Consider the following 21542-nt stretch of genomic DNA (forward strand, 5'->3'; position numbering starts at 1 on the left):
GGGCCCGTGGGTGGACTTACGTACGCCCGGTTTGCTTAAGTACTCCCTGAGCAGATCCTCTTCCACCAACGGTACGTCTTCCTTGCTCCAGACTTTCCCCCTGGTCTCTGGGGCCTGGGATTCCTGAAGGCTGGTCTTGCTAGTAAAGACTGAGGCAAAGGCGGCATTCGGTCATAGGAGCAGAGAATGGTTTGGGTAGGAAGGGACCTTTGAAAGATCATCTAGCCCAACCCCTCCGCAACGGGCGGGGACATCTTTCACTCGACCGGGTTGCTCAAAGCCCCGTCCAACCTGACCTTGAACACTTCCAATGATGGGGCATCCACAGCTTCTCTGGGCAACCTGTTTTCCAGTGTCTCACCACCCTCGTCGTAAAAAAAATTCTTCCTTTTTTCCAACCGAAACCTACCCTCTTTCAGTTGTTTAAAACTGTTACCCCTTGTCCTGTCACTACAGGCCCTGGTAAAAAAGTCTCTCTCCATCTTTCTTACAAGCCCCCTTCAAGTATTGAAAGGCCGCAATAAGGTCTCCCCGGAGCCTTCTCTTCTCCTCAGCCTTTCGTCATAGGAGAGGTGTTCCAGCCCTCCGACCATTTTCGCGGCCCTCCTCTGGACCCGCTCTAACAGGTCCACGTCTGTCTTGTACTGGGGACCCCAGAGCTGGACGCAGTACTCCAGGTGGGCTCTCACCTCCCTCGACCTGCTGGCCACGCTTCTGTTTACGCGGCCCAGGATTCGATTGGCTTTCCGGCCTGCAAGCGCACACTGCCAGCTCGCGTCCAATCTTTCGTCCACCGGTACCCCCGAGTCCTTCTCTGCAGGACTGCTCTCAATCCATTCATCACCCAGTCTGTACTGATATCGGGGACTGCCCCGACCCAGGCGCAGGACCTTGCCCTTGGCCTTGTGGAACTTCACGAGGATCGCACGGGCCCACTTCTCCAGCCCGTCAAGGCCCCTCTGGATGGCATCCCTTCCCTCTAGAGTATCAGCTGCACCACTCAGCTTGGCGTCATCCGCAACCTTGCAGAGGGCGCGCTCAATCCCACTAGCTATGTCATTGATGAAGACGTTAAACGGTATTAAACAGTACAGGGAGACCTCATCGCCCTCTACAACTACCTGAAAGGAGGTCGTAGCGAGGCGGGGGTCGGTCTCTTTTCCCAAGTAACAAGCGATAGGACGAGAGGAAACGGCCTCAAGTTGCGCCAGGGGAGGTTTAGATTGGGCATTAGGAAAAATTTCTTCACCGAAAGGGTTGTCGAGCATTGGGACAGGCCGCAGAGGGAAGCGGTTGAGTTACCATCCCTGGAGGTATTTAAAAGACGTGTAGACGTGGTGCTCAGGGACGTGGTTGAGTGGCGGACTTGGCAGCGTTAGGTTAACGGTTGGACTTGATGATCTTAAAGGTCTTTTCCAACCTAAACGGTTCTATGGTTCTTGGCCGGCTGCCAGGGGTCCACCCAGCTGCCCCTCTTCAACAGGACAGGGGGAGAAAATAGGAGGAAAAAGTTCCTTCAGGAAATATCCACCTGCCAGATCCACAGGCAGCAGGGAAACATCGGCCCTCAGAGTGCCGCGCTTTGGAGTTGTAGCTAGAAGGGCGTTGATAACACACCCGTGTTTCAGCAGCGCTCCCACAGCACGGAGGCTGTCTCTCCAACCACCCCACCCCCAAAGTCCAGTAAGCTGGGGGTGGGCAAGAGGTTGGGAGGGGACAGAGCCAGGACAGCTGACCCAAAGTGACAGAGAGACATATTCCACTGTGCTATGGAAGCACCACAGCTGCCACTCAGACCGATTGTTTTCTCCTACCGCCTCCCTCCTCACCAGAAAAGGGATATCGACGCGGCCTTATCGCACGGCCATTGAGAAAGCGCTCCAACAGGAGTTGGATGCTCCCAACACATTGCGCTGTGCCGAAACCACCCTCGCATGGCACGCCTGTAGCGTCACATACAGTATTTTCTAAAGTTTCAGCAGCAGCCTACGCTGGCTTTATGTACATTTGCGTACCACTTCCAAAAAGCTAAGAGCCTGCTTCCTACAAGACGCAGGAGACTGCTAAGCGGTTCCAGCGTCACGCTTCAAGTGACTGGGCAAATCGCTATCTATCTATAGAACACTGTTAGCAGACTGAAACATTCCACATACTTACACTCCGGGGAGACACCATTTTAACTTGCAGAACTATTTCCCTCAGTAAGACGCGCCAGACAGAGGTGATATCCCCATGCTAAATCTTTATTGTGCAACTGCTGCTCAAAGCTTTTATTACCTTCCACAGGCGCACCTCACAAAAAATTAGACATCAACAGTGGCTAGACTGACGGGCAACAGACGAAATCCATTCAGTGGCGATTTGTACACGTGCAGCAACTCCTGCGGTGCAAAAATCTTAGCCAGGCGGCCAGCCCAACTGACGGCCACCCAGAATGCGCAGATGTACGTGACAGACAGGCTGCCCGCCCTCGGGCCCTTCGTCCACAACCGTCCGGAATCCATCGGTCGGGCCCAGGTGAGCAGCACGCTTCTTGCCAACAATCACTAAACGCCCAAGAAGCTGGAGAAGGAAGTACAAAACCCTAAATAAATAAAATCAAAAGCCACACGCAAAGAGGGGAGAGGGCAGGGAGGGAAGGCATGAGAGCAGAGAACCACCCAGAGAAACCAGTTCGCCAATTCCTAGCAATTCAACCATTGCGCTTCAAATGACTGTCTGTCCGCCTGCAACTGACATTTTCCAAGCAAAGCTACAAAGACCAAGCAGGCACACTGGGGGGGGGGGGAAGAGCCACGCAATTTTTTTCAGGCTAGACGGTAACGGACTACAAAACCCCAAATAGCCTACTGTGCCCTATCAGGAGGGAAAGGGGGGGATGGGAAAGAGTCCAGTAAATTCGGAACTAATTACAGGTACAGTTTAGCGTACAGAAAGCTTCCACGGTACTTACAGGTTCGCCAGAATCTTCTGCTTCAGATAACCTGATAATTGGCTCCTTCGGCATGACCAGGACAAGCGTCGGAGCTTGGGGTGAAAGATCGTGGAACGCAAGGCGCTGGAGGAAGAGTATAAAACAGTTAAAACGCAATTGGCTTCAGAGAAAGGTAATAGCTTCAGCAAATCAGTATGCCCCACTGAACTCGTACAGAAGCAGATCACCAGATACCCCAAACGCAAGCCGAAACGTTGATTTTTCTTACGCGATGTTAATACTTTCTATACGCAACATACAACATATTTACGGAGCCCCCTCCAGAAGCGGGATTCAGCATGCGAGGTGATGGGGGCAAGGAGACGGGCCAGTACTTCAGATTAGCCACCTCCAGTACGTTCTGATTTGGGTTGATCATTTCCTAAGCAGTTTTTCTATTCGGTGCGGTCCACGCAGAGGCAGGAGACAAATGGCTTAACTGAATCAGCAAAGAACTTAGCAAAGGGGAAGATCAGCCGCCATTCATTTTCCACGGGACAGGGAGCTCAAGTATTGAACAAAAGCATAATCACAGGAAGCCTGCAAGTGCATGGTACGACTCTGCCTTCCATATTGCACATAAACCCTACCTTCAAAAGCAGAAGACATCCCTAACGGTTAATCGTCAGCATTGTAATAAAAAAATCATACGGGACACTAACTTAAAGTTGACATCGTGTAGGTAACGGCTGCATTTTTCCCCCACAGTCTAAGCAGCTCGCTCCGGTTCCTAGCACGTTGTGGTGCGCCAGCATCCGTGAACCTTGCAAGCATGCTGTTATCACGGTCCCACTTCACCACAGAAACAAGGTCTGGGAAGCTTTTGCAGCCAGCAGGATGACCGCTTCCTAGAGATTCTTTTGTTGTTGTTGTTTGTTTTAAGAAAAATAAGAAAAGCTGTAACTCTTTGCTTTAATAACCCAGTTTGGGGGCTCAGAACCAAAGCCTAGCACAGCAGAGCTGTGAAGTCTCTATAATGCTATGACGAGGCACATCAAGACCTGCATTTCTCCTATGCAGAACTCGCTCATTACGGTCACTGCTCAGACGTTCGCTGTTTACATACAGACGTGCGTGCGTACGCACACCGGGAAGCCCCGAGGAGACTGACTGCGTGTGCTTGATCTAAGGTTTCAAGACTATCATCCTACACGAGGCAGGACCACCCCCATCCCTCGGCAGCAGCAGCAGCAAACTTTGCACGACTTGCGGTGCCAAAGGGATATCACGCGGCAAACGTCTGCGGCTGCCGCCAAGTGCGTTACCGTCAGAGGCCCTCCTCTGCGCGCGCGCACACGCGACACGGTGGGGCTGGGAACCGAGGCGAGCCGGACAGCACCAGCAACCCAGTACGCGCCGCGGCAGCCGGGGAAGGGGTGGGGGGCACCGAAGAAGCGCGACGTTTTAGGGATGGTGCAGTAGAGAGCGCCACAACCCAGAAAGGCCCCGTCCGTCCCCCGTCCCTCCCTCCCTCCCTCCTTCCCTCCCTCCAGCCACCCGCAGCAACGCCGCCACCCGCCCTGCCGCGCTCCCGGGCACCGCGCAACGGGTCCTCGGCTCAGGGTGCCTGCGAGCGCGGGGGGAGGGGGGGAAGGGAACGGAAGGGAAGAGGAACCGCGCACAGAGCAAAGCCGCGGCTACCTGCTCGTCCTCGTCGATGACGTTGGCGGGGAAGCGCCTCGCCGATGATCTTTCCGAAGACAGAAGCGGCGCCACCGGGCCGGGCGGCCCGCGCCCCAAGAATCTCGTCAGCCACGACAACGCCCCTTGTCGCCCCCGCGCTTCCTCCACTCGGCCAGGCCCTCCGCGGCGCCCATTGGGCCGCCAGATCGCCGCCGGCCGATCCCGCGTCTCGACTGGCTGTCTCGTCTGTCGTTTTCGCTTGTCCTCGCCCCCTCGGCGGGTCCGCCCTCGCCGACCTGGTGCTTACCGGGGCTCGGGGAGTTTGCGTGCCCTCGGGGCGCGGAGGGATCCGGCCTGGGGGTGGAGGGAGAAGACGTTGGGCGAGTCCGCGGAGGGATCTGTGCCGTGTAGTGCTGCGACCCCGTGGGCGGGCAACGAGGTCTCAGAAGAGGCTGTTGTACCTAGAAGGACTATTTATTGTTATTTATTACCGCATCGAGTCCGCCCCAAACGTGCTTGTGGCTTTTTGGTGCTGCTCCCTCCAGTCAAACGACTGCTTTTGCCAGGGCAGGGCAGGGCAGGGCAGGGCAGGGCAGGCCTTAACTTTTCAGAACGTTTCGCAGAACCAACACAAGTTGCTCGAAATTGTTCCCTGAAAGCCCCACTTCAATTGCAGACGTTTCTAAGCTGCACGCCTCCTGGGAGAAAATAAAATACAAAGCGTGTGCTCGGCACTGGTGGCTCGAGGGCTGGAGGGCAGATCAAGCTAGGATTTGCGCTAAGCTGGGTAGGAGGCTTTTAGAAAAACAGGCGGTGCCCCCAAAGCTGCCCAAGGGTGGTCTGTGGTGCCCTGCACCCCCGGGGACAGTGAGCAATTCGATTGGGCTACACAACTGTGTTGTAACATATATAAACCCTGCTTTCCTCTATATCGGGCCAAGGATATCCTTAGCCGCCTTTGCGGCAAGGGCACGTTGTCGGCTCACGTTCAACTTGGTGTCCACCGGGAGCCCCCCACGTCCTTTTCTGCAAAGCTGCTTTCCAGCCGGTCGGCCTCCAGCATATACTGGTGCATGGGGTTGTTCCTCCCCAGGTGCAGGACCTTGCGCTTCCCCTTGTTGAACCCCACGAGGCTCCTGCCTGCCCATTTCTCCAGCCTGTCGAGGGCCCTCTGGACGGCAGCGCAACCCCCTGGTGTATCAGCCGCTCCTCCCAGTTTTGTATCATCAGCAAACTCGCTGAGGGGCCTGTCTGTCTGCCTACCCATCATCCGGATCGTTAATTAGGATGTTGAACAGGATCGGGCCCAGCACTGACCCCCGGGGTCCACCGCTAGTTCCTGGCCTCCAACTAGACTTCATGCCGCTGATCACCACCCTCTGGGCCCAGCTGTTCAGCCAGTTTTCAACCCACCCCACTGTCTGCTCATCCAGCCCATACTTCATCAGCTTCTCTACGAGGATCTTACGGGAGACGGTGTCAAAAGCCTTCCTGAAGGCTAGGTAGACACTGTCCGCTGCTCTCCCCTCGTCTACCAAGCCGGTCATTTCATCATAGAAGGTTATCAGGTCGGTCAAGCATGACTCCCCCTTGGTGAATCCACGGTGACTACTCCTGATGACCGTCTTGTCCTTCACGTGCCTGGAAGTGGTTTCCAGGATTAGCTGCTCCATCACCTTCGCAGGGATCGAGGTGAGGCTGACCAGCCTGTAGGGTCCTCTTTCTTGCCCTTCTTGGAGAGAGGGGTGACATTTGCATTCCTCCAGTCCTCAGGCACCTCTCCCAATCGCCATGATCGATCAAAGATTATCAAGAGCGGCTTCACAATGACATTCTGCCCGCTCCCCCAGCGCTCACGCGTGCATCCCAGCAGGGCCCGTGGGTGGACTTACGTACGCCCGGTTTGCTTAAGTACTCCCTGAGCAGATCCTCTTCCACCAACGGTACGTCTTCCTTGCTCCAGACTTTCCCCCTGGTCTCTGGGGCCTGGGATTCCTGAAGGCTGGTCTTGCTAGTAAAGACTGAGGCAAAGGCGGCATTCGGTCATAGGAGCAGAGAATGGTTTGGGTAGGAAGGGACCTTTGAAAGATCATCTAGCCCAACCCCTCCGCAACGGGCGGGGACATCTTTCACTCGACCGGGTTGCTCAAAGCCCCGTCCAACCTGACCTTGAACACTTCCAATGATGGGGCATCCACAGCTTCTCTGGGCAACCTGTTTTCCAGTGTCTCACCACCCTCGTCGTAAAAAAAAAATTCTTCCTTTTTTCCAACCGAAACCTACCCTCTTTCAGTTGTTTAAAACTGTTACCCCTTGTCCTGTCACTACAGGCCCTGGTAAAAAAGTCTCTCTCCATCTTTCTTACAAGCCCCCTTCAAGTATTGAAAGGCCGCAATAAGGTCTCCCCGGAGCCTTCTCTTCTCCTCAGCCTTTCGTCATAGGAGAGGTGTTCCAGCCCTCCGACCATTTTCGCGGCCCTCCTCTGGACCCGCTCTAACAGGTCCACGTCTGTCTTGTACTGGGGACCCCAGAGCTGGACGCAGTACTCCAGGTGGGCTCTCACCTCCCTCGACCTGCTGGCCACGCTTCTGTTTACGCGGCCCAGGATTCGATTGGCTTTCCGGCCTGCAAGCGCACACTGCCAGCTCGCGTCCAATCTTTCGTCCACCGGTACCCCCGAGTCCTTCTCTGCAGGACTGCTCTCAATCCATTCATCACCCAGTCTGTACTGATATCGGGGACTGCCCCGACCCAGGCGCAGGACCTTGCCCTTGGCCTTGTGGAACTTGACGAGGATCGCACGGGCCCACTTCTCCAGCCCGTCAAGGCCCCTCTGGATGGCATCCCTTCCCTCTAGAGTATCAGCTGCACCACTCAGCTTGGCGTCATCCGCAACCTTGCAGAGGGCGCGCTCAATCCCACTAGCTATGTCATTGATGAAGACGTTAAACGGTATTAAACAGTACAGGGAGACCTCATCGCCCTCTACAACTACCTGAAAGGAGGTCGTAGCGAGGCGGGGGTCGGTCTCTTTTCCCAAGTAACAAGCGATAGGACGAGAGGAAACGGCCTCAAGTTGCGCCAGGGGAGGTTTAGATTGGGCATTAGGAAAAATTTCTTCACCGAAAGGGTTGTCGAGCATTGGGACAGGCCGCAGAGGGAAGCGGTTGAGTTACCATCCCTGGAGGTATTTAAAAGACGTGTAGACGTGGTGCTCAGGGACGTGGTTGAGTGGCGGACTTGGCAGCGTTAGGTTAACGGTTGGACTTGATGATCTTAAAGGTCTTTTCCAACCTAAACGGTTCTATGGTTCTTGGCCGGCTGCCAGGGGTCCACCCAGCTGCCCCTCTTCAACAGGACAGGGGGAGAAAATAGGAGGAAAAAGTTCCTTCAGGAAATATCCACCTGCCAGATCCACAGGCAGCAGGGAAACATCGGCCCTCAGAGTGCCGCGCTTTGGAGTTGTAGCTAGAAGGGCGTTGATAACACACCCGTGTTTCAGCAGCGCTCCCACAGCACGGAGGCTGTCTCTCCAACCACCCCACCCCCAAAGTCCAGTAAGCTGGGGGTGGGCAAGAGGTTGGGAGGGGACAGAGCCAGGACAGCTGACCCAAAGTGACAGAGAGACATATTCCACTGTGCTATGGAAGCACCACAGCTGCCACTCAGACCGATTGTTTTCTCCTACCGCCTCCCTCCTCACCAGAAAAGGGATATCGACGCGGCCTTATCGCACGGCCATTGAGAAAGCGCTCCAACAGGAGTTGGATGCTCCCAACACATTGCGCTGTGCCGAAACCACCCTCGCATGGCACGCCTGTAGCGTCACATACAGTATTTTCTAAAGTTTCAGCAGCAGCCTACGCTGGCTTTATGTACATTTGCGTACCACTTCCAAAAAGCTAAGAGCCTGCTTCCTACAAGACGCAGGAGACTGCTAAGCGGTTCCAGCGTCACGCTTCAAGTGACTGGGCAAATCGCTATCTATCTATAGAACACTGTTAGCAGACTGAAACATTCCACATACTTACACTCCGGGGAGACACCATTTTAACTTGCAGAACTATTTCCCTCAGTAAGACGCGCCAGACAGAGGTGATATCCCCATGCTAAATCTTTATTGTGCAACTGCTGCTCAAAGCTTTTATTACCTTCCACAGGCGCACCTCACAAAAAATTAGACATCAACAGTGGCTAGACTGACGGGCAACAGACGAAATCCATTCAGTGGCGATTTGTACACGTGCAGCAACTCCTGCGGTGCAAAAATCTTAGCCAGGCGGCCAGCCCAACTGACGGCCACCCAGAATGCGCAGATGTACGTGACAGACAGGCTGCCCGCCCTCGGGCCCTTCGTCCACAACCGTCCGGAATCCATCGGTCGGGCCCAGGTGAGCAGCACGCTTCTTGCCAACAATCACTAAACGCCCAAGAAGCTGGAGAAGGAAGTACAAAACCCTAAATAAATAAAATCAAAAGCCACACGCAAAGAGGGGAGAGGGCAGGGAGGGAAGGCATGAGAGCAGAGAACCACCCAGAGAAACCAGTTCGCCAATTCCTAGCAATTCAACCATTGCGCTTCAAATGACTGTCTGTCCGCCTGCAACTGACATTTTCCAAGCAAAGCTACAAAGACCAAGCAGGCACACTGGGGGGGGGGGGGGGGGGGGGAAGAGCCACGCAATTTTTTTCAGGCTAGACGGTAACGGACTACAAAACCCCAAATAGCCTACTGTGCCCTATCAGGAGGGAAAGGGGGGGATGGGAAAGAGTCCAGTAAATTCGGAACTAATTACAGGTACAGTTTAGCGTACAGAAAGCTTCCACGGTACTTACAGGTTCGCCAGAATCTTCTGCTTCAGATAACCTGATAATTGGCTCCTTCGGCATGACCAGGACAAGCGTCGGAGCTTGGGGTGAAAGATCGTGGAACGCAAGGCGCTGGAGGAAGAGTATAAAACAGTTAAAACGCAATTGGCTTCAGAGAAAGGTAATAGCTTCAGCAAATCAGTATGCCCCACTGAACTCGTACAGAAGCAGATCACCAGATACCCCAAACGCAAGCCGAAACGTTGATTTTTCTTACGCGATGTTAATACTTTCTATACGCAACATACAACATATTTACGGAGCCCCCTCCAGAAGCGGGATTCAGCATGCGAGGTGATGGGGGCAAGGAGACGGGCCAGTACTTCAGATTAGCCACCTCCAGTACGTTCTGATTTGGGTTGATCATTTCCTAAGCAGTTTTTCTATTCGGTGCGGTCCACGCAGAGGCAGGAGACAAATGGCTTAACTGAATCAGCAAAGAACTTAGCAAAGGGGAAGATCAGCCGCCATTCATTTTCCACGGGACAGGGAGCTCAAGTATTGAACAAAAGCATAATCACAGGAAGCCTGCAAGTGCATGGTACGACTCTGCCTTCCATATTGCACATAAACCCTACCTTCAAAAGCAGAAGACATCCCTAACGGTTAATCGTCAGCATTGTAATAAAAAAATCATACGGGACACTAACTTAAAGTTGACATCGTGTAGGTAACGGCTGCATTTTCCCCCCACAGTCTAAGCAGCTCGCTCCGGTTCCTAGCACGTTGTGGTGCGCCAGCATCCGTGAACCTTGCAAGCATGCTGTTATCACGGTCCCACTTCACCACAGAAACAAGGTCTGGGAAGCTTTTGCAGCCAGCAGGATGACCGCTTCCTAGAGATTCTTTTGTTGTTGTTGTTTGTTTTAAGAAAAATAAGAAAAGCTGTAACTCTTTGCTTTAATAACCCAGTTTGGGGGCTCAGAACCAAAGCCTAGCACAGCAGAGCTGTGAAGTCTCTATAATGCTATGACGAGGCACATCAAGACCTGCATTTCTCCTATGCAGAACTCGCTCATTACGGTCACTGCTCAGACGTTCGCTGTTTACATACAGACGTGCGTGCGTACGCACACCGGGAAGCCCCGAGGAGACTGACTGCGTGTGCTTGATCTAAGGTTTCAAGACTATCATCCTACACGAGGCAGGACCACCCCCATCCCTCGGCAGCAGCAGCAGCAAACTTTGCACGACTTGCGGTGCCAAAGGGATATCACGCGGCAAACGTCTGCGGCTGCCGCCAAGTGCGTTACCGTCAGAGGCCCTCCTCTGCGCGCGCGCACACGCGACACGGTGGGGCTGGGAACCGAGGCGAGCCGGACAGCACCAGCAACCCAGTACGCGCCGCGGCAGCCGGGGAAGGGGTGGGGGGGCACCGAAGAAGCGCGACGTTTTAGGGATGGTGCAGTAGAGAGCGCCACAACCCAGAAAGGCCCCGTCCGTCCCCCGTCCCTCCCTCCCTCCCTCCCTCCTTCCCTCCCTCCAGCCACCCGCAGCAACGCCGCCACCCGCCCTGCCGCGCTCCCGGGCACCGCGCAACGGGTCCTCGGCTCAGGGTGCCTGCGAGCGCGGGGGGAGGGGGGGAAGGGAACGGAAGGGAAGAGGAACCGCGCACAGAGCAAAGCCGCGGCTACCTGCTCGTCCTCGTCGATGACGTTGGCGGGGAAGCGCCTCGCCGATGATCTTTCCGAAGACAGAAGCGGCGCCACCGGGCCGGGCGGCCCGCGCCCCAAGAATCTCGTCAGCCACGACAACGCCCCTTGTCGCCCCCGCGCTTCCTCCACTCGGCCAGGCCCTCCGCGGCGCCCATTGGGCCGCCAGATCGCCGCCGGCCGATCCCGCGTCTCGACTGGCTGTCTCGTCTGTCGTTTTCGCTTGTCCTCGCCCCCTCGGCGGGTCCGCCCTCGCCGACCTGGTGCTTACCGGGGCTCGGGGAGTTTGCGTGCCCTCGGGGCGCGGAGGGATCCGGCCTGGGGGTGGAGGGAGAAGACGTTGGGCGAGTCCGCGGAGGGATCTGTGCCGTGTAGTGCTGCGACCCCGTGGGCGGGCAACGAGGTCTCAGAAGAGGCTGTTGTACCTAGAAGGACTATTTATTGTTATTTATTACCGCATCGAGTCCGCCCCAAACGTGCTTGTGGCTTTTTGGTGCTGCTCCCTCCAGTCAAACGACTGCTTTTGCCAGGGCAGGGCAGGGCAGGGCAGGGCAGGGCAGGGCAGGCCTTAACTTTTCAGAACGTTTCGCAGAACCAACACAAGTTGCTCGAAATTGTTCCCTGAAAGCCCCACTTCAATTGCAGACGTTTCTAAGCTGCACGCCTCCTGGGAGAAAATAAAATACAAAGCGTGTGCTCGGCACTGGTGGCTCGAGGGCTGGAGGGCAGATCAAGCTAGGATTTGCGCTAAGCTGGGTAGGAGGCTTTTAGAAAAACAGGCGGTGCCCCCAAAGCTGCCCAAGGGTGGTCTGTGGTGCCCTGCACCCCCGGGGACAGTGAGCAATTCGATTGGGCTACACAACTGTGTTGTAACATATATAAACCCTGCTTTCCTCTATATCGGGCCAAGGATATCCTTAGCCGCCTTTGCGGCAAGGGCACGTTGTCGGCTCACGTTCAACTTGGTGTCCACCGGGAGCCCCCCACGTCCTTTTCTGCAAAGCTGCTTTCCAGCCGGTCGGCCTCCAGCATATACTGGTGCATGGGGTTGTTCCTCCCCAGGTGCAGGACCTTGCGCTTCCCCTTGTTGAACCCCACGAGGCTCCTGCCTGCCCATTTCTCCAGCCTGTCGAGGGCCCTCTGGACGGCAGCGCAACCCCCTGGTGTATCAGCCGCTCCTCCCAGTTTTGTATCATCAGCAAACTCGCTGAGGGGCCTGTCTGTCTGCCTACCCATCATCCGGATCGTTAATTAGGATGTTGAACAGGATCGGGCCCAGCACTGACCCCCGGGGTCCACCGCTAGTTCCTGGCCTCCAACTAGACTTCATGCCGCTGATCACCACCCTCTGGGCCCAGCTGTTCAGCCAGTTTTCAACCCACCCCACTGTCTGCTCATCCAGCCCATACTTCATCAGCTTCTCTACGAGGATCTTACGGGAGACGGTGTCAAAAGCCTTCCTGAAGGCTAGGTAGACACTGTCCGCTGCTCTCCCCTCGTCTACCAAGCCGGTCATTTCATCATAGAAGGTTATCAGGTCGGTCAAGCATGACTCCCCCTTGGTGAATCCACGGTGACTACTCCTGATGACCGTCTTGTCCTTCACGTGCCTGGAAGTGGTTTCCAGGATTAGCTGCTCCATCACCTTCGCAGGGATCGAGGTGAGGCTGACCAGCCTGTAGGGTCCTCTTTCTTGCCCTTCTTGGAGAGAGGGGTGACATTTGCATTCCTCCAGTCCTCAGGCACCTCTCCCAATCGCCATGATCGATCAAAGATTATCAAGAGCGGCTTCACAATGACATTCTGCCCGCTCCCCCAGCGCTCACGCGTGCATCCCAGCAGGGCCCGTGGGTGGACTTACGTACGCCCGGTTTGCTTAAGTACTCCCTGAGCAGATCCTCTTCCACCAACGGTACGTCTTCCTTGCTCCAGACTTTCCCCCTGGTCTCTGGGGCCTGGGATTCCTGAAGGCTGGTCTTGCTAGTAAAGACTGAGGCAAAGGCGGCATTCGGTCATAGGAGCAGAGAATGGTTTGGGTAGGAAGGGACCTTTGAAAGATCATCTAGCCCAACCCCTCCGCAACGGGCGGGGACATCTTTCACTCGACCGGGTTGCTCAAAGCCCCGTCCAACCTGACCTTGAACACTTCCAATGATGGGGCATCCACAGCTTCTCTGGGCAACCTGTTTTCCAGTGTCTCACCACCCTCGTCGTAAAAAAAAAATTCTTCCTTTTTTCCAACCGAAACCTACCCTCTTTCAGTTGTTTAAAACTGTTACCCCTTGTCCTGTCACTACAGGCCCTGGTAAAAAAGTCTCTCTCCATCTTTCTTACAAGCCCCCTTCAAGTATTGAAAGGCCGCAATAAGGTCTCCCCGGAGCCTTCTCTTCTCCTCAGCCTTTCGTCATAGGAGAGGTGTTCCAGCCCTCCGACCATTTTCGCGGCCCTCCTCTGGACCCGCTCTAACAGGTCCACGTCTGTCTTGTACTGGGGACCCCAGAGCTGGACGCAGTACTCCAGGTGGGCTCTCACCTCCCTCGACCTGCTGGCCACGCTTCTGTTTACGCGGCCCAGGATTCGATTGGCTTTCCGGCCTGCAAGCGCACACTGCCAGCTCGCGTCCAATCTTTCGTCCACCGGTACCCCCGAGTCCTTCTCTGCAGGACTGCTCTCAATCCATTCATCACCCAGTCTGTACTGATATCGGGGACTGCCCCGACCCAGGCGCAGGACCTTGCCCTTGGCCTTGTGGAACTTGACGAGGATCGCACGGGCCCACTTCTCCAGCCCGTCAAGGCCCCTCTGGATGGCATCCCTTCCCTCTAGAGTATCAGCTGCACCACTCAGCTTGGCGTCATCCGCAACCTTGCAGAGGGCGCGCTCAATCCCACTAGCTATGTCATTGATGAAGACGTTAAACGGTATTAAACAGTACAGGGAGACCTCATCGCCCTCTACAACTACCTGAAAGGAGGTCGTAGCGAGGCGGGGGTCGGTCTCTTTTCCCAAGTAACAAGCGATAGGACGAGAGGAAACGGCCTCAAGTTGCGCCAGGGGAGGTTTAGATTGGGCATTAGGAAAAATTTCTTCACCGAAAGGGTTGTCGAGCATTGGGACAGGCCGCAGAGGGAAGCGGTTGAGTTACCATCCCTGGAGGTATTTAAAAGACGTGTAGACGTGGTGCTCAGGGACGTGGTTGAGTGGCGGACTTGGCAGCGTTAGGTTAACGGTTGGACTTGATGATCTTAAAGGTCTTTTCCAACCTAAACGGTTCTATGGTTCTTGGCCGGCTGCCAGGGGTCCACCCAGCTGCCCCTCTTCAACAGGACAGGGGGAGAAAATAGGAGGAAAAAGTTCCTTCAGGAAATATCCACCTGCCAGATCCACAGGCAGCAGGGAAACATCGGCCCTCAGAGTGCCGCGCTTTGGAGTTGTAGCTAGAAGGGCGTTGATAACACACCCGTGTTTCAGCAGCGCTCCCACAGCACGGAGGCTGTCTCTCCAACCACCCCACCCCCAAAGTCCAGTAAGCTGGGGGTGGGCAAGAGGTTGGGAGGGGACAGAGCCAGGACAGCTGACCCAAAGTGACAGAGAGACATATTCCACTGTGCTATGGAAGCACCACAGCTGCCACTCAGACCGATTGTTTTCTCCTACCGCCTCCCTCCTCACCAGAAAAGGGATATCGACGCGGCCTTATCGCACGGCCATTGAGAAAGCGCTCCAACAGGAGTTGGATGCTCCCAACACATTGCGCTGTGCCGAAACCACCCTCGCATGGCACGCCTGTAGCGTCACATACAGTATTTTCTAAAGTTTCAGCAGCAGCCTACGCTGGCTTTATGTACATTTGCGTACCACTTCCAAAAAGCTAAGAGCCTGCTTCCTACAAGACGCAGGAGACTGCTAAGCGGTTCCAGCGTCACGCTTCAAGTGACTGGGCAAATCGCTATCTATCTATAGAACACTGTTAGCAGACTGAAACATTCCACATACTTACACTCCGGGGAGACACCATTTTAACTTGCAGAACTATTTCCCTCAGTAAGACGCGCCAGACAGAGGTGATATCCCCATGCTAAATCTTTATTGTGCAACTGCTGCTCAAAGCTTTTATTACCTTCCACAGGCGCACCTCACAAAAAATTAGACATCAACAGTGGCTAGACTGACGGGCAACAGACGAAATCCATTCAGTGGCGATTTGTACACGTGCAGCAACTCCTGCGGTGCAAAAATCTTAGCCAGGCGGCCAGCCCAACTGACGGCCACCCAGAATGCGCAGATGTACGTGACAGACAGGCTGCCCGCCCTCGGGCCCTTCGTCCACAACCGTCCGGAATCCATCGGTCGGGCCCAGGTGAGCAGCACGCTTCTTGCCAACAATCACTAAACGCCCAAGAAGCTGGAGAAGGAAGTACAAAACCCTAAATAAATAAAATCAAAAGCCACACGCAAAGAGGGGAGAGGGCAGGGAGGGAAGGCATGAGAGCAGAGAACCACCCAGAGAAACCAGTTCGCCAATTCCTAGCAATTCAACCATTGCGCTTCAAATGACTGTCTGTCCGCCTGCAACTGACATTTTCCAAGCAAAGCTACAAAGACCAAGCAGGCACACTGGGGGGGGGGGGAAGAGCCACGCAATTTTTTTCAGGCTAGACGGTAACGGACTACAAAACCCCAAATAGCCTACTGTGCCCTATCAGGAGGGAAAGGGGGGGATGGGAAAGAGTCCAGTAAATTCGGAACTAATTACAGGTACAGTTTAGCGTACAGAAAGCTTCCACGGTACTTACAGGTTCGCCAGAATCTTCTGCTTCAGATAACCTGATAATTGGCTCCTTCGGCATGACCAGGACAAGCGTCGGAGCTTGGGGTGAAAGATCGTGGAACGCAAGGCGCTGGAGGAAGAGTATAAAACAGTTAAAACGCAATTGGCTTCAGAGAAAGGTAATAGCTTCAGCAAATCAGTATGCCCCACTGAACTCGTACAGAAGCAGATCACCAGATACCCCAAACGCAAGCCGAAACGTTGATTTTTCTTACGCGATGTTAATACTTTCTATACGCAACATACAACATATTTACGGAGCCCCCTCCAGAAGCGGGATTCAGCATGCGAGGTGATGGGGGCAAGGAGACGGGCCAGTACTTCAGATTAGCCACCTCCAGTACGTTCTGATTTGGGTTGATCATTTCCTAAGCAGTTTTTCTATTCGGTGCGGTCCACGCAGAGGCAGGAGACAAATGGCTTAACTGAATCAGCAAAGAACTTAGCAAAGGGGAAGATCAGCCGCCATTCATTTTCCACGGGACAGGGAGCTCAAGTATTGAACAAAAGCATAATCACAGGAAGCCTGCAAGTGCATGGTACGACTCTGCCTTCCATATTGCACATAAACCCTACCTTCAAAAGCAGAAGACATCCCTAACGGTTAATCGTCAGCATTGTAATAAAAAAATCATACGGGACACTAACTTAAAGTTGACATCGTGTAGGTAACGGCTGCATTTTTCCCCCACAGTCTAAGCAGCTCGCTCCGGTTCCTAGCACGTTGTGGTGCGCCAGCATCCGTGAACCTTGCAAGCATGCTGTTATCACGGTCCCACTTCACCACAGAAACAAGGTCTGGGAAGCTTTTGCAGCCAGCAGGATGACCGCTTCCTAGAGATTCTTTTGTTGTTGTTGTTTGTTTTAAGAAAAATAAGAAAAGCTGTAACTCTTTGCTTTAATAACCCAGTTTGGGGGCTCAGAACCAAAGCCTAGCACAGCAGAGCTGTGAAGTCTCTATAATGCTATGACGAGGCACATCAAGACCTGCATTTCTCCTATGCAGAACTCGCTCATTACGGTCACTGCTCAGACGTTCGCTGTTTACATACAGACGTGCGTGCGTACGCACACCGGGAAGCCCCGAGGAGACTGACTGCGTGTGCTTGATCTAAGGTTTCAAGACTATCATCCTACACGAGGCAGGACCACCCCCATCCCTCGGCAGCAGCAGCAGCAAACTTTGCACGACTTGCGGTGCCAAAGGGATATCACGCGGCAAACGTCTGCGGCTGCCGCCAAGTGCGTTACCGTCAGAGGCCCTCCTCTGCGCGCGCGCACACGCGACACGGTGGGGCTGGGAACCGAGGCGAGCCGGACAGCACCAGCAACCCAGTACGCGCCGCGGCAGCCGGGGAAGGGGGGCGGGGGGGGCACCGAAGAAGCGCGACGTTTTAGGGATGGTGCAGTAGAGAGCGCCACAACCCAGAAAGGCCCCGTCCGTCCCCCGTCCCTCCCTCCCTCCCTCCTTCCCTCCCTCCAGCCACCCGCAGCAACGCCGCCACCCGCCCTGCCGCGCTCCCGGGCACCGCGCAACGGGTCCTCGGCTCAGGGTGCCTGCGAGCGCGGGGGGAGGGGGGGAAGGGAACGGAAGGGAAGAGGAACCGCGCACAGAGCAAAGCCGCGGCTACCTGCTCGTCCTCGTCGATGACGTTGGCGGGGAAGCGCCTCGCCGATGATCTTTCCGAAGACAGAAGCGGCGCCACCGGGCCGGGCGGCCCGCGCCCCAAGAATCTCGTCAGCCACGACAACGCCCCTTGTCGCCCCCGCGCTTCCTCCACTCGGCCAGGCCCTCCGCGGCGCCCATTGGGCCGCCAGATCGCCGCCGGCCGATCCCGCGTCTCGACTGGCTGTCTCGTCTGTCGTTTTCGCTTGTCCTCGCCCCCTCGGCGGGTCCGCCCTCGCCGACCTGGTGCTTACCGGGGCTCGGGGAGTTTGCGTGCCCTCGGGGCGCGGAGGGATCCGGCCTGGGGGTGGAGGGAGAAGACGTTGGGCGAGTCCGCGGAGGGATCTGTGCCGTGTAGTGCTGCGACCCCGTGGGCGGGCAACGAGGTCTCAGAAGAGGCTGTTGTACCTAGAAGGACTATTTATTGTTATTTATTACCGCATCGAGTCCGCCCCAAACGTGCTTGTGGCTTTTTGGTGCTGCTCCCTCCAGTCAAACGACTGCTTTTGCCAGGGCAGGGCAGGGCAGGGCAGGGCAGGGCAGGCCTTAACTTTTCAGAACGTTTCGCAGAACCAACACAAGTTGCTCGAAATTGTTCCCTGAAAGCCCCACTTCAATTGCAGACGTTTCTAAGCTGCACGCCTCCTGGGAGAAAATAAAATACAAAGCGTGTGCTCGGCACTGGTGGCTCGAGGGCTGGAGGGCAGATCAAGCTAGGATTTGCGCTAAGCTGGGTAGGAGGCTTTTAGAAAAACAGGCGGTGCCCCCAAAGCTGCCCAAGGGTGGTCTGTGGTGCCCTGCACCCCCGGGGACAGTGAGCAATTCGATTGGGCTACACAACTGTGTTGTAACATATATAAACCCTGCTTTCCTCTATATCGGGCCAAGGATATCCTTAGCCGCCTTTGCGGCAAGGGCACGTTGTCGGCTCACGTTCAACTTGGTGTCCACCGGGAGCCCCCCACGTCCTTTTCTGCAAAGCTGCTTTCCAGCCGGTCGGCCTCCAGCATATACTGGTGCATGGGGTTGTTCCTCCCCAGGTGCAGGACCTTGCGCTTCCCCTTGTTGAACCCCACGAGGCTCCTGCCTGCCCATTTCTCCAGCCTGTCGAGGGCCCTCTGGACGGCAGCGCAACCCCCTGGTGTATCAGCCGCTCCTCCCAGTTTTGTATCATCAGCAAACTCGCTGAGGGGCCTGTCTGTCTGCCTACCCATCATCCGGATCGTTAATTAGGATGTTGAACAGGATCGGGCCCAGCACTGACCCCCGGGGTCCACCGCTAGTTCCTGGCCTCCAACTAGACTTCATGCCGCTGATCACCACCCTCTGGGCCCAGCTGTTCAGCCAGTTTTCAACCCACCCCACTGTCTGCTCATCCAGCCCATACTTCATCAGCTTCTCTACGAGGATCTTACGGGAGACGGTGTCAAAAGCCTTCCTGAAGGCTAGGTAGACACTGTCCGCTGCTCTCCCCTCGTCTACCAAGCCGGTCATTTCATCATAGAAGGTTATCAGGTCGGTCAAGCATGACTCCCCCTTGGTGAATCCACGGTGACTACTCCTGATGACCGTCTTGTCCTTCACGTGCCTGGAAGTGGTTTCCAGGATTAGCTGCTCCATCACCTTCGCAGGGATCGAGGTGAGGCTGACCAGCCTGTAGGGTCCTCTTTCTTGCCCTTCTTGGAGAGAGGGGTGACATTTGCATTCCTCCAGTCCTCAGGCACCTCTCCCAATCGCCATGATCGATCAAAGATTATCAAGAGCGGCTTCACAATGACATTCTGCCCGCTCCCCCAGCGCTCACGCGTGCATCCCAGCAGGGCCCGTGGGTGGACTTACGTACGCCCGGTTTGCTTAAGTACTCCCTGAGCAGATCCTCTTCCACCAACGGTACGTCTTCCTTGCTCCAGACTTTCCCCCTGGTCTCTGGGGCCTGGGATTCCTGAAGGCTGGTCTTGCTAGTAAAGACTGAGGCAAAGGCGGCATTCGGTCATAGGAGCAGAGAATGGTTTGGGTAGGAAGGGACCTTTGAAAGATCATCTAGCCCAACCCCTCCGCAACGGGCGGGGACATCTTTCACTCGACCGGGTTGCTCAAAGCCCCGTCCAACCTGACCTTGAACACTTCCAATGATGGGGCATCCACAGCTTCTCTGGGCAACCTGTTTTCCAGTGTCTCACCACCCTCGTCGTAAAAAAAAATTCTTCCTTTTTTCCAACCGAAACCTACCCTCTTTCAGTTGTTTAAAACTGTTACCCCTTGTCCTGTCACTACAGGCCCTGGTAAAAAAGTCTCTCTCCATCTTTCTTACAAGCCCCCTTCAAGTATTGAAAGGCCGCAATAAGGTCTCCCCGGAGCCTTCTCTTCTCCTCAGCCTTTCGTCATAGGAGAGGTGTTCCAGCCCTCCGACCATTTTCGCGGCCCTCCTCTGGACCCGCTCTAACAGGTCCACGTCTGTCTTGTACTGGGGACCCCAGAGCTGGACGCAGTACTCCAGGTGGGCTCTCACCTCCCTCGACCTGCTGGCCACGCTTCTGTTTACGCGGCCCAGGATTCGATTGGCTTTCCGGCCTGCAAGCGCACACTGCCAGCTCGCGTCCAATCTTTCGTCCACCGGTACCCCCGAGTCCTTCTCTGCAGGACTGCTCTCAATCCATTCATCACCCAGTCTGTACTGATATCGGGGACTGCCCCGACCCAGGCGCAGGACCTTGCCCTTGGCCTTGTGGAACTTGACGAGGATCGCACGGGCCCACTTCTCCAGCCCGTCAAGGCCCCTCTGGATGGCATCCCTTCCCTCTAGAGTATCAGCTGCACCACTCAGCTTGGCGTCATCCGCAACCTTGCAGAGGGCGCGCTCAATCCCACTAGCTATGTCATTGATGAAGACGTTAAACGGTATTAAACAGTACAGGGAGACCTCATCGCCCTCTACAACTACCTGAAAGGAGGTCGTAGCGAGGCGGGGGTCGGTCTCTTTTCCCAAGTAACAAGCGATAGGACGAGAGGAAACGGCCTCAAGTTGCGCCAGGGGAGGTTTAGATTGGGCATTAGGAAAAATTTCTTCACCGAAAGGGTTGTCGAGCATTGGGACAGGCCGCAGAGGGAAGCGGTTGAGTTACCATCCCTGGAGGTATTTAAAAGACGTGTAGACGTGGTGCTCAGGGACGTGGTTGAGTGGCGGACTTGGCAGCGTTAGGTTAACGGTTGGACTTGATGATCTTAAAGGTCTTTTCCAACCTAAACGGTTCTATGGTTCTTGGCCGGCTGCCAGGGGTCCACCCAGCTGCCCCTCTTCAACAGGACAGGGGGAGAAAATAGGAGGAAAAAGTTCCTTCAGGAAATATCCACCTGCCAGATCCACAGGCAGCAGGGAAACATCGGCCCTCAGAGTGCCGCGCTTTGGAGTTGTAGCTAGAAGGGCGTTGATAACACACCCGTGTTTCAGCAGCGCTCCCACAGCACGGAGGCTGTCTCTCCAACCACCCCACCCCCAAAGTCCAGTAAGCTGGGGGTGGGCAAGAGGTTGGGAGGGGACAGAGCCAGGACAGCTGACCCAAAGTGACAGAGAGACATATTCCACTGTGCTATGGAAGCACCACAGCTGCCACTCAGACCGATTGTTTTCTCCTACCGCCTCCCTCCTCACCAGAAAAGGGATATCGACGCGGCCTTATCGCACGGCCATTGAGAAAGCGCTCCAACAGGAGTTGGATGCTCCCAACACATTGCGCTGTGCCGAAACCACCCTCGCATGGCACGCCTGTAGCGTCACATACAGTATTTTCTAAAGTTTCAGCAGCAGCCTACGCTGGCTTTATGTACATTTGCGTACCACTTCCAAAAAGCTAAGAGCCTGCTTCCTACAAGACGCAGGAGACTGCTAAGCGGTTCCAGCGTCACGCTTCAAGTGACTGGGCAAATCGC

The 21542-nt window shown here is 55.3% G+C and overlaps 6 protein-coding genes across 9 annotated transcripts; all 6 read right to left on the bottom strand.

Moving 5' to 3' along the window:
• Positions 1–2222: 2222 nt before the first annotated feature.
• On the bottom strand, positions 2223–4662 carry LOC148054165 (adenosine 5'-monophosphoramidase HINT1-like). The gene is made up of 3 exons (XM_087770853.1): positions 4616–4662; positions 2954–3058; positions 2223–2562 (listed from the first exon to the last, which is right to left on the bottom strand). Exons 2-3 carry the CDS (start codon positions 3005–3007, stop codon positions 2398–2400), a joined length of 219 nt encoding a protein of 72 aa, XP_087626979.1. The 5' UTR covers positions 3008–3058; positions 4616–4662; the 3' UTR covers positions 2223–2397.
• Positions 4663–4899: 237 nt separating this feature from the next.
• LOC148054166 (uncharacterized) lies at positions 4900–8551 on the bottom strand. Of its 2 annotated transcripts, none has more exons than XM_087770843.1 (2): positions 6490–8551; positions 4900–6326 (listed from the first exon to the last, which is right to left on the bottom strand). In XM_087770843.1, exon 1 carries the CDS (start codon positions 7737–7739, stop codon positions 6972–6974), a length of 768 nt encoding a protein of 255 aa, XP_087626969.1. In that variant the 5' UTR covers positions 7740–8551; the 3' UTR covers positions 4900–6326; positions 6490–6971. The 2 variants fall into 2 exon arrangements, with proteins under 2 accessions (XP_087626969.1, XP_087626968.1); XM_087770842.1 differs by having other exon boundaries at positions 4900–5295; positions 6066–8551.
• A 142-nt stretch (positions 8552–8693) lies between these two features.
• LOC104015996 (adenosine 5'-monophosphoramidase HINT1) lies at positions 8694–11147 on the bottom strand. Its single transcript, XM_087770852.1, has 3 exons — positions 11101–11147; positions 9434–9538; positions 8694–9033 (listed from the first exon to the last, which is right to left on the bottom strand). Exons 2-3 carry the CDS (start codon positions 9485–9487, stop codon positions 8869–8871), a joined length of 219 nt encoding a protein of 72 aa, XP_087626978.1. The 5' UTR covers positions 9488–9538; positions 11101–11147; the 3' UTR covers positions 8694–8868.
• Positions 11148–11384: 237 nt separating this feature from the next.
• LOC148054167 (uncharacterized) lies at positions 11385–15041 on the bottom strand. 2 transcript variants are annotated; one of them, XM_087770847.1, is made up of 2 exons: positions 12980–15041; positions 11385–12816 (listed from the first exon to the last, which is right to left on the bottom strand). In XM_087770847.1, the coding sequence occupies exon 1, from the start codon at positions 14227–14229 to the stop codon at positions 13462–13464; it is 768 nt and encodes a 255-aa protein (XP_087626973.1). In that variant the 5' UTR covers positions 14230–15041; the 3' UTR covers positions 11385–12816; positions 12980–13461. The 2 variants fall into 2 exon arrangements, with proteins under 2 accessions (XP_087626973.1, XP_087626972.1); XM_087770846.1 differs by having other exon boundaries at positions 11385–11785; positions 12556–15041.
• Positions 15042–15183: 142 nt separating this feature from the next.
• LOC148054168 (adenosine 5'-monophosphoramidase HINT1-like) lies at positions 15184–17627 on the bottom strand. The gene is made up of 3 exons (XM_087770850.1): positions 17581–17627; positions 15915–16019; positions 15184–15523 (listed from the first exon to the last, which is right to left on the bottom strand). The coding sequence occupies exons 2-3, from the start codon at positions 15966–15968 to the stop codon at positions 15359–15361; spliced, it is 219 nt and encodes a 72-aa protein (XP_087626976.1). The 5' UTR covers positions 15969–16019; positions 17581–17627; the 3' UTR covers positions 15184–15358.
• Positions 17628–17864: 237 nt separating this feature from the next.
• Positions 17865–21515, bottom strand: LOC148054169 (uncharacterized). 2 transcript variants are annotated; one of them, XM_087770849.1, is made up of 2 exons: positions 19455–21515; positions 17865–19291 (listed from the first exon to the last, which is right to left on the bottom strand). In XM_087770849.1, exon 1 carries the CDS (start codon positions 20701–20703, stop codon positions 19936–19938), a length of 768 nt encoding a protein of 255 aa, XP_087626975.1. In that variant the 5' UTR covers positions 20704–21515; the 3' UTR covers positions 17865–19291; positions 19455–19935. The 2 variants fall into 2 exon arrangements, with proteins under 2 accessions (XP_087626975.1, XP_087626974.1); XM_087770848.1 differs by having other exon boundaries at positions 17865–18260; positions 19031–21515.
• Positions 21516–21542: the final 27 nt, after the last annotated feature.

The sequence above is a fragment of the Nipponia nippon genome, unplaced genomic scaffold, assembly GCF_047370975.1.
Source record: "Nipponia nippon isolate SJK-2023a ecotype South Korea unplaced genomic scaffold, ASM4737097v1 scaffold_33, whole genome shotgun sequence".
Lineage (NCBI taxonomy): Eukaryota > Metazoa > Chordata > Aves > Pelecaniformes > Threskiornithidae > Nipponia > Nipponia nippon.

Coding starts and splice junctions, on each gene's coding strand:
- LOC148054168 (XM_087770850.1), bottom strand. CDS start 15,968: ATGCCGAAGGAGCCAATTATCAGGTTATCTGAAGCAGAAGATTCTGGC. Junction 15,524..15,914: donor CAGAAGATTCTGGCGAACCT/GTAAGTACCGTG, acceptor TTCCTTCTCCAG/CTTCTTGGGCGTTTAGTGAT.
- LOC148054165 (XM_087770853.1), bottom strand. CDS start 3,007: ATGCCGAAGGAGCCAATTATCAGGTTATCTGAAGCAGAAGATTCTGGC. Junction 2,563..2,953: donor CAGAAGATTCTGGCGAACCT/GTAAGTACCGTG, acceptor TTCCTTCTCCAG/CTTCTTGGGCGTTTAGTGAT.
- LOC104015996 (XM_087770852.1), bottom strand. CDS start 9,487: ATGCCGAAGGAGCCAATTATCAGGTTATCTGAAGCAGAAGATTCTGGC. Junction 9,034..9,433: donor CAGAAGATTCTGGCGAACCT/GTAAGTACCGTG, acceptor TTCCTTCTCCAG/CTTCTTGGGCGTTTAGTGAT.
- LOC148054166 (XM_087770843.1), bottom strand. CDS start 7,739: ATGCTCGACAACCCTTTCGGTGAAGAAATTTTTCCTAATGCCCAATCT.
- LOC148054169 (XM_087770849.1), bottom strand. CDS start 20,703: ATGCTCGACAACCCTTTCGGTGAAGAAATTTTTCCTAATGCCCAATCT.
- LOC148054167 (XM_087770847.1), bottom strand. CDS start 14,229: ATGCTCGACAACCCTTTCGGTGAAGAAATTTTTCCTAATGCCCAATCT.